This window comes from Limanda limanda, chromosome 7, assembly GCF_963576545.1.
Source record: "Limanda limanda chromosome 7, fLimLim1.1, whole genome shotgun sequence".
NCBI lineage: Eukaryota > Metazoa > Chordata > Actinopteri > Pleuronectiformes > Pleuronectidae > Limanda > Limanda limanda.
In genome coordinates this window covers 30,141,946-30,155,597 of record NC_083642.1, presented here as the reverse complement: position 1 = coordinate 30,155,597, position 13,652 = coordinate 30,141,946, and the positions used below count along the sequence as shown (strand labels likewise).

The 13,652-nt window shown below is 38.5% G+C and overlaps 1 protein-coding gene across 3 annotated transcripts in view; it reads left to right on the top strand.

The window, feature by feature from the left end:
* The first annotated feature begins 6,818 nt into the window (after window positions 1-6,818).
* LOC133005140 (paired box protein Pax-7-like) overlaps window positions 6,819-13,652 on the top strand; it is a 56,130-nt gene continuing 49,296 nt past the window's right edge. For 2 of the 3 annotated variants that reach the window (XM_061074726.1, XM_061074725.1), the window contains exons 1-4: window positions 6,819-6,903; window positions 7,423-7,658; window positions 7,938-8,082; window positions 8,308-8,436. In XM_061074726.1, the coding sequence (XP_060930709.1) occupies window positions 6,819-6,903; window positions 7,423-7,658; window positions 7,938-8,082; window positions 8,308-8,436 (595 nt within the window). The remainder of the gene's footprint in view (window positions 6,904-7,422; window positions 7,659-7,937; window positions 8,083-8,307; window positions 8,437-13,652) is intronic. The other variant, XM_061074727.1, reaches the window with a different exon arrangement.

The window sequence follows — 13,652 nt, the reverse complement described above, 5'->3', positions numbered from 1 at the left end:
GAAAGATGAATACCATTTACAACATTGGTTACAAAAACCATTTTGTAGCATAATGGAAGGTAGTTGAATTGATGAATTAATGTCAGTAATCAGAGTATCTGAGCAGACATATTGTTTAATCAAGAAGTCTTGTTGTAATCAAAGTCCATGGTCAGCAGCCACCACGATCAGGATCCACCATCACAATCAGATGCCACTATAGTCCACAATCATGATTCCAGCCATCAGGATCCACCATCAGCTGCCACCTTGATCGTGGTCCACCACCACTATCAGATGCCAACATGATACAGGATCCAGCATTATGATCACGATCTCTGATACGTGATCCACCATCATTATCCACAGTGTGGACACAGCCGCGGCCCTGAATCTGTGGACAATAAGGCAAAGGGACTCTGGGGAAGAAAGAAGTCAATAACATGTATTGATGGGATTTAATTTCTTTAATGAGTTGGAGGGAGAAGAGGAAGGAGAAGCTGGAAAGAGAAGCTCTGTGTGTCATAATTATGTAATATTATTAAGGGCCTTGAAGGTGAGGAGCAGAATTTTGAATTCTATTCTAGATTTAAGGTGGCTGTGGCTGAGGAGTAGAGCGGCTGTCCTCCAATCTGAAGGTCAGCAGTTCTCTACCCATCTGCATGCAGAAGTGTCCTTGGGCTAGATGCTGAACCCCGAATTGCCCCTCATAGAACAATAAAGTGCTGCTAATAGATGGGATTTATGAATGAATGAATGAGATGTGTGGTGTGTTTTTTTACCATTTAACCAGAGGCCAGTGAAGTGAAGCTAATACAGGAGAAATATATATTTCATGTTCAATGTGGTGCGTTCAGAGTAAAAAGAGAGAGAGAGAATGAAAGAATGAGGATGCGGCAGGGAGAGCCGTGACATGGAGGTGAGTGAGAAAAGGTTCATGTTGATGATTATAACCAAATAAAGACACCATACCAGTCTAATCCGAATGTACAGACTTCGCCTACATGTATTTGTATGTCAATATTTTTTGAAGTTAGTAGTTGTTAATAATAGACAGTACACAATTACAGTACCAGTCAAAAGTTTGGACACATCTTCTCATTCAATGGTTATTCTTTCTTTCTACATTGCAGATTAATATTGAAGACATCAAAACTATGAAGAAACACATACGGAATTATGTGGTAAACAAAAAAGTGTTAAATAAACCAGAATATGTTTTATATCTTAGATTCTTCAAAGTAGCCAGCTTTTTCTTTGATGACAGCTTTGCTGCTCTTGGCCTTATTTCAATCAGCTTCATGCTGTCGTCACCTAGAATGGTTTTCAATCAACAGGTTTGCCTTGTCAAGAGTTAATTTGTGGAATTTCTTGCCTTCTTAATGTGTTTGAGACCATCAGTTGTGTTGTGCAGAGGCAGGATTTGTGCACAGTTCTATACAGTGAATAGGCCTATTCGACTACAGTTCTAATCCATATTATGGCAAGAACCACTCAACTAAGTGAAGAGAAACGACAGTCCATCATTACTGTAATACAAGAAGGTCAGTAAATCTGGAAAATTTTAAGAATTTTGAATGTATCCTCAAGTTCAGTCCAAATTTTAGATTTTTGGTTCCAACAGCCATGTCTTTGTAAGACACGGAAAAGGTGAGTGGATGGTCTCTATATTTGTGGTTCCCACCGTGAAGCATGGAGGAGGAGGTTTGATGGTGTGGGGGGGGCTTTGCTGGTGATACTGTTGGTGATTTATTCAAATTCAAGGCACACTTAACCAGTATGGCTACCACAGCATTCTGCAGCAACATGCCATCCCATCTGGTTTGTGCTTAGTGGGACCAGCATTTGTATTTCAACAGGACAATGACCCCAAACACACCTCCAGGCTATGTAAGGGATATTTGACCAAGAAGCAGAGTGATGGAGTGCTGCGTCAGATGACCTGGCCTCCACAGCAACCCGACCTAAACCCAATTGAGATGGTCTGGGATGAGGTGGACCGCAGAGTGAAGGCAAAGCAGCCAACAACTGCTCAGAACCTCTGGGAACACTTCAAGACTGTTGGAAAACCATTCCAGGTGACTACCTCATGAAGCTGATTGAAAGAAGGCCAAGAGTGTGTATCAATAAAATCTTAAAAATCAATCCTTAAACAGAGTGATATGCTCTCTTCTCCTTGAACGACCTGCCTGAGGAGCTCAGGCTTGCTAAATCAGTGTCTTCATTTAAAACACTTCTTTAAACGAATTTTAATCTGAAGCAATTCCATAGTTTAAAACTTTGATATTGTCTTTAATTTTCTTGGTGTTTTAATTTCAACGGCATTTTAAATGTTTTATTCTGTCGCCAATGTTATTGTTATTTTTTCTCTATTTTATGTAAGCAGTTTTGATAGGTGCTTTATAAATAAAGTTTATTATTATTATTGTATTCCATTCATATTCACTGAGTGCGTTCAGAGTAAAGAGAAAGAGGGAGAGGGAGATAACTTGGTTGCTGCAGGGAGAGCAGGTGACATGGAAGTGAGTGAGACAAAGAACCAATGCTGATGATTATAACCAAATAAGGACATCACACCAGTATAATCCAAATATACAGACTTGACCTACATGTATTTGTATTAGGGTTGTCAATTGATTCAAATATTCAATCGCGATTAATCACATGATTGTCCATAGTAAACTTGCGATTAATCGCAAATTAATTAAAATGTTTGTATCTGTTCTAAATGTAACATAAAGGGATATTTTTCTAGTTTTTCATACCCTTGTCAACATGTGAGTGGATAAATACAACATGTTTGTTTATTATTTTTGTAACAATCCAAAACAAATACAAATACTGTCCACAATATACTCCAGAATACCCTCAAAGGTACTGCATGCTCAAAAAAACTACGCTGAATGCATAACATGGCAAACTCAAGCCCAACAAGAAAAAACAGATGGGAATATTGACAGTAGTAATCGACCTGCAAGCTGAGGCGACCAATTTAGCTATCGCTGTTGAAAGTTTGTTGCCTCTGGAGTTGTCCATGCGCCTCCGTTGCAAACTATCCAACGTGGTCTGCCTTTGGCGAGGGGGAGGAGTGCTCTCTGCATCAGCTGAATGCATGGCCAGCAAGTGATATCTAAGACTAGACATACTCCAGTGGTAACTCATTTCACAGCGAAAGTAAATACATATAACTTTGGTCGTGTCGAGAGAACCATCTGGCTTGGCTTTGAAGCTGAACTTGCTATTCAAAAGACCCCTTTCTTTATCCATTTCAGGCTTGTTTCTGCTTGCGTTCCACATCATTACAGCTCCATCCTGATTTCACAAACTACAAGGAGGGGCGAGGGTCATGATCACAGAATGTGCGCTCATTAATCGCCCATCGAAAAAATGTGTGTCGTTAAAAGGAATTTGTGTAAATCGTTATTATAGTGTTAACTTTGACTGCCCTGATTTGTATCTCAATATTTTACATATTTATGTATATTTTATATAATTTGATAATTGTATTTTTAAGAATACAAAAAATGTATTTATAAAGTTATATACATCCACATAAACATGTTTATATTACCAAGCACTAGACTTACAATACAGTATTAAACATTATTTTAAATAGCAAAATACATAACAAATGTATCTTTTGTGTTAATAATGAGTTGTGAAATTTTGGTACTCCCCAATGTTCACTTCATGACTCGGCCTTTGTTTGTACACTTCAGCTTCGCATTTATGGGTCAAGGCAGATGGTAGCCCTCATGAGTCTGGTTCTGCTAGAGGTTTCTTCCAGTTATTGAGGAGGTTTGTTCTCTCCACAGTCTCCAAAGTCGCCAAAGAGCTGCTCGGATCCACCATCCCCCAGGACCAGAGGTGCACTACCACCATCACCAAGAAGGCTCAGCAGCCTCTTATTCAGTTCTACAAAGCTGTCATTCAGTCCTTTCTCTGCTAATCTAAAAGCATCTGGTTTGGGTTGGCCATGGTACAGGATAGGAACTGACATCAACAGACCATCATGACTGTAGAAAAAGTCATTGGTGCCAACCTTCCCTCCGTTCAGGACTTATACACCTCTGGACTGAAGAAACAGTCCCCTCTGGGAGGCACTACAGAACACTGAACAGTAAGATAACCAGACATAAGAATGGACTCTTTCCACAGGCCGTCACCCTGTTGAACACTTTACCAAATCAGTTGCATAATATCAGAATTGAATATGTTTATGCAAGTACATGGTCACCATATCCTGTACACTGTAAATAACATACTTATGTTATTTATACAAATAATATGCACATGTCCATATCATATTTATATTTAATACTTCTTTGCACTACTTTTTTATTGCACAACTTGTACAGTGTAAACATACAGAGCAGCTGGTATATTCGTTTCCCATTCATCACTTATTGTATATATTTTCATGGTTTATTTTTTGCACTATGCTTAACTTAATATTCAGAATGAAATAGAAATGTGTGTTTACTATGTAAGTCCATTGAGATTAATGTAAATATTAAGTTAAATTCCCTATACGTGCACTTACATAATTGGCTGATTTTGTTTTTGTATCAGCACTGGGTATGCATGTCTTTAATGTGTAGACTAATCTAAAAGTTATCTTGGTGCCCTCCCGAACTATAGCCCTTGTTCCAAATTGTAAATGGGACATAATTACTGTCTCCCAGCATTGGAAAACTCCCCAAGCGTCAGGAAAGCAGACGAGAGATTGGTCTTCTTCAGACTGTGTAGATAAATTGATAAAAAGGACTGCGAGCACAGAGACTTAATAAGCAGGGAAGGCAACGGATATCTGGACACAAGTGAAACATCAGACACATAGAAACACAAAGACAGGAAGAAAAACAACAAATAAACACAGAAGGTATAACTTCAAAGTAAAATAGCTAACAATAACTAATAAAAAAGTAAAAGGTCCAGTGGTTCAAAAATCATTTGAGAGGTGGCAGATCATGAGGGACGATAACAAGCAAGTTTTAGGCACCATGAAGGTTCCATGAAGACCTGGAAAGGGGGACAATTACACAACCAAAAAATCAAGCCCTATGAGATAAATTGTGATTTGTGAATAAGGGCTATACAATTCAAATTTGGTTGATTGATTTGATGTCAGATGTAAGTCAATCAATCAATAAAATTTTGTTTGTAAAATAAAAAAAATAAAAACTTTTAACAGGGTAAGTGATAAATTAATAACATAAAGTATTGTTTGTTTCACAACTTGCAAGATTAGCTTGTTGAACACGAGTTTAGACAATAATTCCAGAGATATAGACCTAAGCTTGTTTAAACAGAAATTATCGGGATTCATCACGTTTTTTACAACTGGAAAAGTTGTTCTACTGTTATTCATAATAACAAAACAGGGCCAGAGATTTAGTTTGGAAGTGGTAAAGTACAGTCAATTGGCCAAAGTGAAGTGTTTTATAATTATAATCATTATTATTATTATTATTATTATTATTATTATTATTATTATTATTATTATTATTATTAATAATAATATAACTACTACAGCACATATATTTCATTTAATTAACTTTAAATTATTAAGCTTTTTTTCTTGTAATGGCAGTGCTGTTTACTGCATATTTAGCCTGTGTGATCCAATGGCCTGCATTCCCTGAATAATCACTATCTGTACTTTATTAGTGTGCTGTTGAAAAACTACTGCTATTCACTTATGAACTACTACCTTCAAGGTGTACGCTACATTACATCGTATTTTTAAATTAATTTTGAAGTTTATTTTGGTCTTTCACAGAGTGCATATTCATAATCAGTTCTGCTTTTCATATGGGTCTACATTTTATAGCCTGTATGTTCTACAGCCACTAACTAGCCTCATTTCCTTTTCTGCCTAGTGAATATTGTATTTGTTTTTCTAATGTTTTTTTATTTGCTCTGTGTATTTTGTGTGTTTTTCTATATTGTGTTATATTTTACATACATTACATAGTTTTTCCTTCTTGTAACTGCACCATATACAGCCAGAGGAAAAATCAATAAACACAAAGGTCTATCTCTCAACTCTCAGCTACTGAACACAAGTCAGGCAAAGTAACTGTCTCTAACCCCCCTCAGTTGATATTAGATTCCATCCATTTCTTATGTATCACGATGCTCAGTAGCATCATAGTGATGTGTCTGTCTTCAGCTGTAGATACAAACTGAAGAGAAATACCACAGGTCTGCACCAACAAGCTGATCGCCTGTATAGCTGCTTTGCATTTAATAACATATGACAGCGGTTTATGTGTCCAGTTTGTTAGGTGAGCTGCTATCGAGGCTGTGCAGTGTGTTTCAGTCTGACTGTATTGTGTAAGCTCCGTGCTGTGTGTGTGTGTGTGTGTGTGTGTGTGTGTGTGTGCGCGCATCTTCATCCATTCGTTTCAATTGGCTGCTGAAACTTGTTGGAGCTTTTCCCTCTCGAATAAGAGAAGGTTCCGTGAACCTATCGGTGCTCGCAGTCCGCCCCCCCCCCCCCCCCCCCCCCCCCCTCCTACAGCCTGCATGGCCCAGACTTGTTCTGGAGACTGAGACAGAGTCCAGCCTTCACAGCGGTTAAATAAGCTGGTGTCAGAGACGGAGCAGCTGTGTAGTGTGAACACATTAACAGTGTAAGGACTGTCTCACTCTGCTTCGGGGCTTTCACACTCACATTAAACCTCCCTCTCCTCCTGCACCTCTCTCTGGATCTCTCTTTCATTTTCTATCTCCTTAAATACTTGACCAACAGGACTGCAATTGAACTGGACATCTAGAAACTTTTTTTTATTTTGTTTTATATTTTTGTATATTTTCTTTTTGTTAATGGTGCAATGTCGTCTTTGCCAGGAACGGTACCGCGGATGATGCGCCCGGCTCCCGGACAGAACTATCCCCGCACTGGATTCCCTCTGGAAGGTAGGCCGTACACAGCCTCAGTGAGAGGAGAATGGACATCAGGTCAAAGAGGAAAGGAACATTTACCTGGAAAAGACATCTTCTGATTAAATACAGTAACATACTTTGCTGGGAGGAAACTCCATCACCTCTTCCTATTGAAAATTATTTTATTTGGTTGAAAATTTGATAATCTGCAATAACATCATCTTAATATTGGCTATATGGTATATAACGTATAGGTGCACTTCATTGATTAATTGTGCACTGGCTATTTGGCCAAGAAATTCCCAGAAAAGTGTCTTTACAGAAAAAATAAGGGATTTCTTCGAGTGTCTGGAAATTAAAATCAAACCCAAAAGGAGAAGCAGATTATCTCATCAGTATTTGGTTGACGTGATGTGAATAATAAAGACGGTATAAATGTATCTTCACCTCCTCAGGGTCATAAAAATAATAACAGCAGCGCCACTTTCATATGTTAGGCCTTCAGCCAGATCAGCCCGACACAGTCCAACTGTCTGTCTGTCCCCCCTACAGTGTCCACTCCTCTGGGCCAGGGACGTGTCAACCAGCTCGGAGGGGTCTTTATCAACGGCCGCCCGCTACCCAACCACATCCGACACAAGATCGTGGAGATGGCCCATCACGGGATCCGGCCCTGCGTCATCTCCCGCCAGTTGCGCGTCTCCCACGGCTGCGTCTCCAAGATTCTGTGCCGCTACCAGGAGACCGGTTCCATCCGGCCCGGAGCTATCGGAGGCAGCAAGCCCAGGGTAAGAGGAGCCGGCAATAATATTAATTTTAAAAAGAATAATAATGATAACAACAACAACAAGAAGAAGAAGAAGAAGAAGAAGAAGAAGAAGAAGAAGAAGAAGAAGAAGAAGAAGAAGAAGAAGAAGAAGAAGAAGAAGAAGAAGAAGAAGAAGAAGAAGATGTTGAATAAATTGAATGTTCATATTTAATTTCTTTCTTTCCTTCTCCCTACCTCTCTCCTTCTCTCTCTCGTATCATTATACTGATATTCGTTCCGGTCTCTGTTCGATCTACAGCAGGGAGCCACGCCGGACGTTGAAAAGCGGATAGAGGAGTACAAGCGGGACAACCCCGGAATGTTCAGCTGGGAGATCAGGGATAAACTGCTGAAGGACGGAGTGTGTGACAGAAGCACAGTCCCTTCAGGTGAGGCCTCCCCTGGTAAGCCCCATTTAATTATACTCTTTACTTGTACTGTTTCCCCATATGAATAAAACAAAAAATAAGGCCATGGTTGTCGCCTTTATATTATTATTTTTATTATTATTATAATTATTTTTATTTTTATTTTTATTTTTATTTTTATTTTTATTTTTATTTTTATTTTTATTTTTATTTTTATTTTTATCATTATTAGTGTGACTGAAGATGCTCTTATGTTGGCAGTGAGTTCAATCAGCCGTGTGCTTCGAGCTCGCTTTGGGAAGAAGGACGAGGAGGATGAATGTGATAAAAAGGATGAAGATGGGGAGAAGAAAACGAAACACAGTATCGACGGTATTCTCGGGGACAAAGGTACGTGCTGCTTTCAGCGCTCATACAAATTGGCCTGTAAATGGTCGTTTAGTCGCCGCGCTTCTCCTGCTGTAAGCGGCTCTCCCAGCAGACACAGCAGCACCTTAATTATTTATGACTGGGAGCGGGAGTGGATGCAGCTCCCGTGGTGCTGGTTAAACGCTCTGTTGAAAGCGGCGCTGACACATGACCGATGTGCCCGTCAATATCAATTACAGGCGGCCTGACAGCAACACCAGGACCGCTGCGGAGCGGGGGGCTAGCCGCCTCACTGCGGCCTGTGTGAGAGCTGTGCGTCGGCCACGAGAAATGTATTGGATTTATAAAGGGCAACGCTAACAATAATTAAAACAATCCACACATTGCAGGGCCTTTATATAAAAATCAAGATATGTGTACTTAAATTTTAGCTCATATAGTGTAATTTGAAATAAGCAAATAATTCACATCAAGTCAAATTAATTATATATATATATATATTTATGAAGCATTAATAATGAAACTAAATTAAGATTCATTTATAGGTAATTTCTTGACGATACATTTTTTCTATAAAATATAGATACATATTTAGTGTCTAGTATTGAGCTATATATAGGCTATATGTATTACGAGATCATAATGACATAATTTTTAACACCCATTTTCACAGTGAATTCAAAGTTTTTATATATATATATATATTTGTAGCTGAATCAATCAATCAAATTGTATTTGTACAGCCCATATTCACAAATCCCAATTTGCCCTATTTACAAGATGTGAAAACAACCAAAACATGTAAAGCTTGCTGGGAGACACTGTAGAAGCTGTTTTTTGTAGTGGGCCTGCCAGTAGCATCTAACTCCTGACCACTGGCTCAACTGGAGACATGTTCTCTTTTCAAATCAAAATTATTCACAACTGTCCTCTTTTCGTTCTTCCTCCTTTCCCTCTCCCTTCTTCAGCCTTCTTCGTGTCTTTCTGTCATCCTGGCCTGGCATTTAATAATTTGAAGACTTAGCCTATTACAGCTGGTAATGAAACTGGTGTCTGTTGAATAGGTGTCTGTGTTGGAGAGGGGTGTAATAGCTCAAAGGCATGGTAAGAAATATATTTATCCCCTATCAGCCCTCACTCTCACAGTTCCAGGCACATGCATTCAGTTGAAGAGCTTTAAAGCAGATTAAATTGAGCCTTTTATTTCTTTTCACTTTCATCTTTCAGTGGCTGACTTCGTGGTGTAAAGCCTGCAGCGCAAATTCATGAGATTTTAAGGTTTCCTCTCGTGTTGTTTAGATTGTACTTTTGAATATTCATTTAATTTGTTTTTGTGGGATTGCTTTTGGTGGCAAGTTGGCAGAATGTGAGGGAGAGGGTGTGTATTTCAGCTGCAGTGTTAGTCTCGATATGTGACAAACACATTTAGTCTCATTTTCATCGGATGAGATACCGCTTTTTATGCCAGCACTAATGTACAGCAGGGGCAGGCTGCATATACAAATTAGTCCAATATATATTTGTAAAAACCCATCACAGACTGCTTATACACATAGAATAAATATACATTATAGGAGATTTATCATGACATGTTAACAATTAGCCAATTTATAATTGGCTCATATCACAAATACATGCTGCTCATCGATCTTGATGTACTCATATTTGCATAAAAGAAATGACTCCAGATATTTAACATCTACTATACCTGTTGTAAAGTACAGGCCTGCACTGCACATAATTGTATTTCTCATCTTACGCTTTATTGTTAACTTTCGATTTTTGATAGAAGTCAGTGTTTATGCATATATATATAACACATAAAGTAACATTTTATTATATTACGCCTCTGCACATGGAAGATATATTTCATTCCATATAGGGTCCCATATAATGGAGCTGTCTTTTTTTGGTCAAACCACACACTGTACCTGTTTTGATGTCTCCATTGTCAGTGACTGCTATATAGTCTATTCATTTGCACTTAAAGGCAGCACTGAATCAATATGCTGTATTCCAAAGAAATGCATACATGTACTGTAGTACTATGAATTTAGGAGTCCAGAGTAAGCCTTCCTGAAAGAAAAAAAAAGGTCGGGGATGACTTCAAACAAATTCAGTGGAAATGATGAGAGGCAGCTTTAAGGAGAGCGCAGGCTGTGGGAAGTTCTATTGCAGCTATTAATAACACTTTTCCCCGGGCATCCACACATACTCTATTCCATCTGCACTTTCTCCCAGCTATTTTGCCGGGTTGAAATTGAGGGGGACCCAAATGTTGGCTGGAGATAACACAATCATCACAACCTTGGTCCTGGGCTGTGCATCTGTGTATTAAACTCGGATTAACCTCCCCTTTCCTCCCTGCTGCCTTGCACCAAAAACTCACATTATAAATGGTTTTGTATTTATATAGTGCTTTTCTAGTCTTTTATGACCACTCAAAGCGCTTTACAGTACAGTTTTAAATTCACCCACTCACACACACATTCATACAGTGCATCTATTCGCAGCACTTTGTTATTCTATGGGGGGCCATTCGGGGTTCAGCATCAAGGACACTTCGGCATGCAGATGGGTCAGACTGGGGATTGAACTGCAGACCTTCAGGTTGGAGGACGACCACTCTACCCCTTAGCCACAGCCGCCCTATAAGGGACATATTAAAAAAGAGATGAGGGAATTGGAAGCCAATGTACAATACAAAGGAGTTGTATAAGCATTCATAATTATGTCACATGCTCATCTCCTTTGTGAGTGTAAAGTGTTTGGACTGTGGGTTGGACTAAATGAGCAGTTTAGACACATCAAAAACATGAATGTCTTATTTTGACCTCACTAAACAAATAATTAGAATAAACAGATGAAACTTATTTAATATCATTTTCATTTTTCAGCTGCAATCTTGGGCCCATGTTTTTCAGACCGGAAGTTATTTAAATGTAAAGGTGATGTCTTTAAACATCCTAAAAAACAGGCATCAGGCAGTTATTCTAGTCATTTAGTGATTGAAAGGCTAATAAATACGAGCAGACATAAGACACTAACACCTTTGTATAAATGTTGATAGAGACACCTAACCATAACATCATATAGCACACCTTATATTCATAAGATGAACGTTTGGTGGTCTGCAATAGTTTTCTAATTATCATTGATCATGTTCTTACATCTAATAATTCTTGAGCATGACAAAATTGTTGTAGCTAAACATGTATATTATTGCTTCCTAAAGCTGTCTGATTTAAAGTCTGTTCAAATAACCTTTATAATAAATAATTTTTATATTTGTGACGAAATAAATTGTGGCGGATCTGTGCTTGGTCACTGTAGGTGCAGAAGTTTAGTGTTTAGCAAATGGGATTTTACCCCCTCTAGGGACATCAGTTCTAAAAGTGGCTTCTATGGAATGAAAATAATTCTCTCCAATAAGAATATTGTGTCATGAAAAGCCAATGAAATATGGCTTGGAATCGCGCATCAAGACTAGCGTACAGAGATGTTTTTTTGATTAGTGAGCGTGATGAACGCTGAGGCTGTTTCTGTTGTGTTCATGCAGCAGCTGTGGTGACGTGCTGACCTGAGGACAGCATTCATGTGCTGTCTCCAGGTTTGCCTCAGCACCCAGTCTAAGAGCACATGAGCAAAAAGTAGGTGAGGAGAGGAGGAACATGTTGGAGAAAAGTGAGGAGCTTAAAGGCTTTGATCCCCTCCTGCTTTTGCTTATCAGAGACATTTGAGATGACACTGCCACAATGAGAGTTCATCATATTAGCTGGTGCCATTGCTGCTTTCAGGCTTGCCTATCTATTAATTAAAGCTCATTTACCACATGAGACAGGATCTGTCTGGGCCCCCGATGTAAAAGTATGAGAACAAGTTTTTAGTTTTAGGTTTCAACATATGAAACATTACATTAAAAACACAACTGAAATTTTCAGTTAATACTTTGTTTTACATATGTAATATATTTTCATTCATAGTACTCCATGGGAACCATTTAACATGTGTTTCCTACATGTCAAATTCTATTAATTACACATTAATTAAAACATATATAAATACATTTGATCACTAACACACTGCCAGCACAACTGTCAAGGGAACTTTGGGGTTCGATATTTTGCCCAAGAACACTTTAGCAAGCAAGTGATATGGAGTATACTGCGATTGAACCGCTGACCCTCTGGTTAATTAGAAAATTATCCTAGTAAAAATAATAATAATAATAATAATAATAGTGATAGTCATTACAATAATCGGTTGATTAACTGATAATTCAACTATGAAATGATTCTTCTTGATTCAGCCCTATGTGATGCTTTAAAAGAAAATACTTAATTCACAGCTGTAATAGTGGTCATTACAACCTTGAATATAGTTTCTGCTGTTTCTCAACACCCATTAGCATTTTTGTCAGGTCTGACCTACTTGTTGATTTTCCTTTATTTCTTGTAGCACTCTGGACTTCTCAGTGATATGTTTGAGAAAACAAACATGTATAAAGGCTAGCTGCTGAACAGAGAGGGGGCTTAGAATAGGAGAATAGCAGTCCACTCTTTGCTATGGAGTGTTCAGTAGCCATCCCTTAATCCTCCTTTCATTTCGCCGACAAATGCCAAGAATCTTGTCTGGTGACCCATTGGGAAGCTGATCAGCCAACAAAAGAGGAGCGTTGCACAAAGAGCAAACAGGCAAAATGGGGTTGAGGGCAATCAAAAGCATTGGGCATCCCATTAACATCCCATTTGCAAAGGATACACACAGGATAAAGGCAAACAGAGAAACACAACGCATAACATAAACAATATGGCAACAGCAAATTAATAAAATGTCAACACTTTCGCTGGTCTTTAATTGAGCTGAGCCCTCGCTGCATGTTGTGGTGAAGCCCCAGTTGTGGAGAGAGCTCATGAACGGCAGCTGTGCCACTCCAGTGTGAAATACATGCTGTTTTTCTACACACACACTACTAGATGGTGTCAGTAGAGCAGTTTTAACAAAAACATTTCATGGTAAAGGTCTGTTCAAACAGATGGAACTTATTTTAAATGAGCAGAGATCGTATAGCTTCCAAGCTTATCAAATATGTCAACCAGAAAAATACAGCCTTAGTCGGAATATTTTCAATTGATAGAATGGTGCCATCATATACATTTTAGGGTTTGAATGTTTTTCTCAGTTATTTTTATTTAACATTTTTTATTTGAGAAAAGTGAAATTCTTGAATCTTGTTC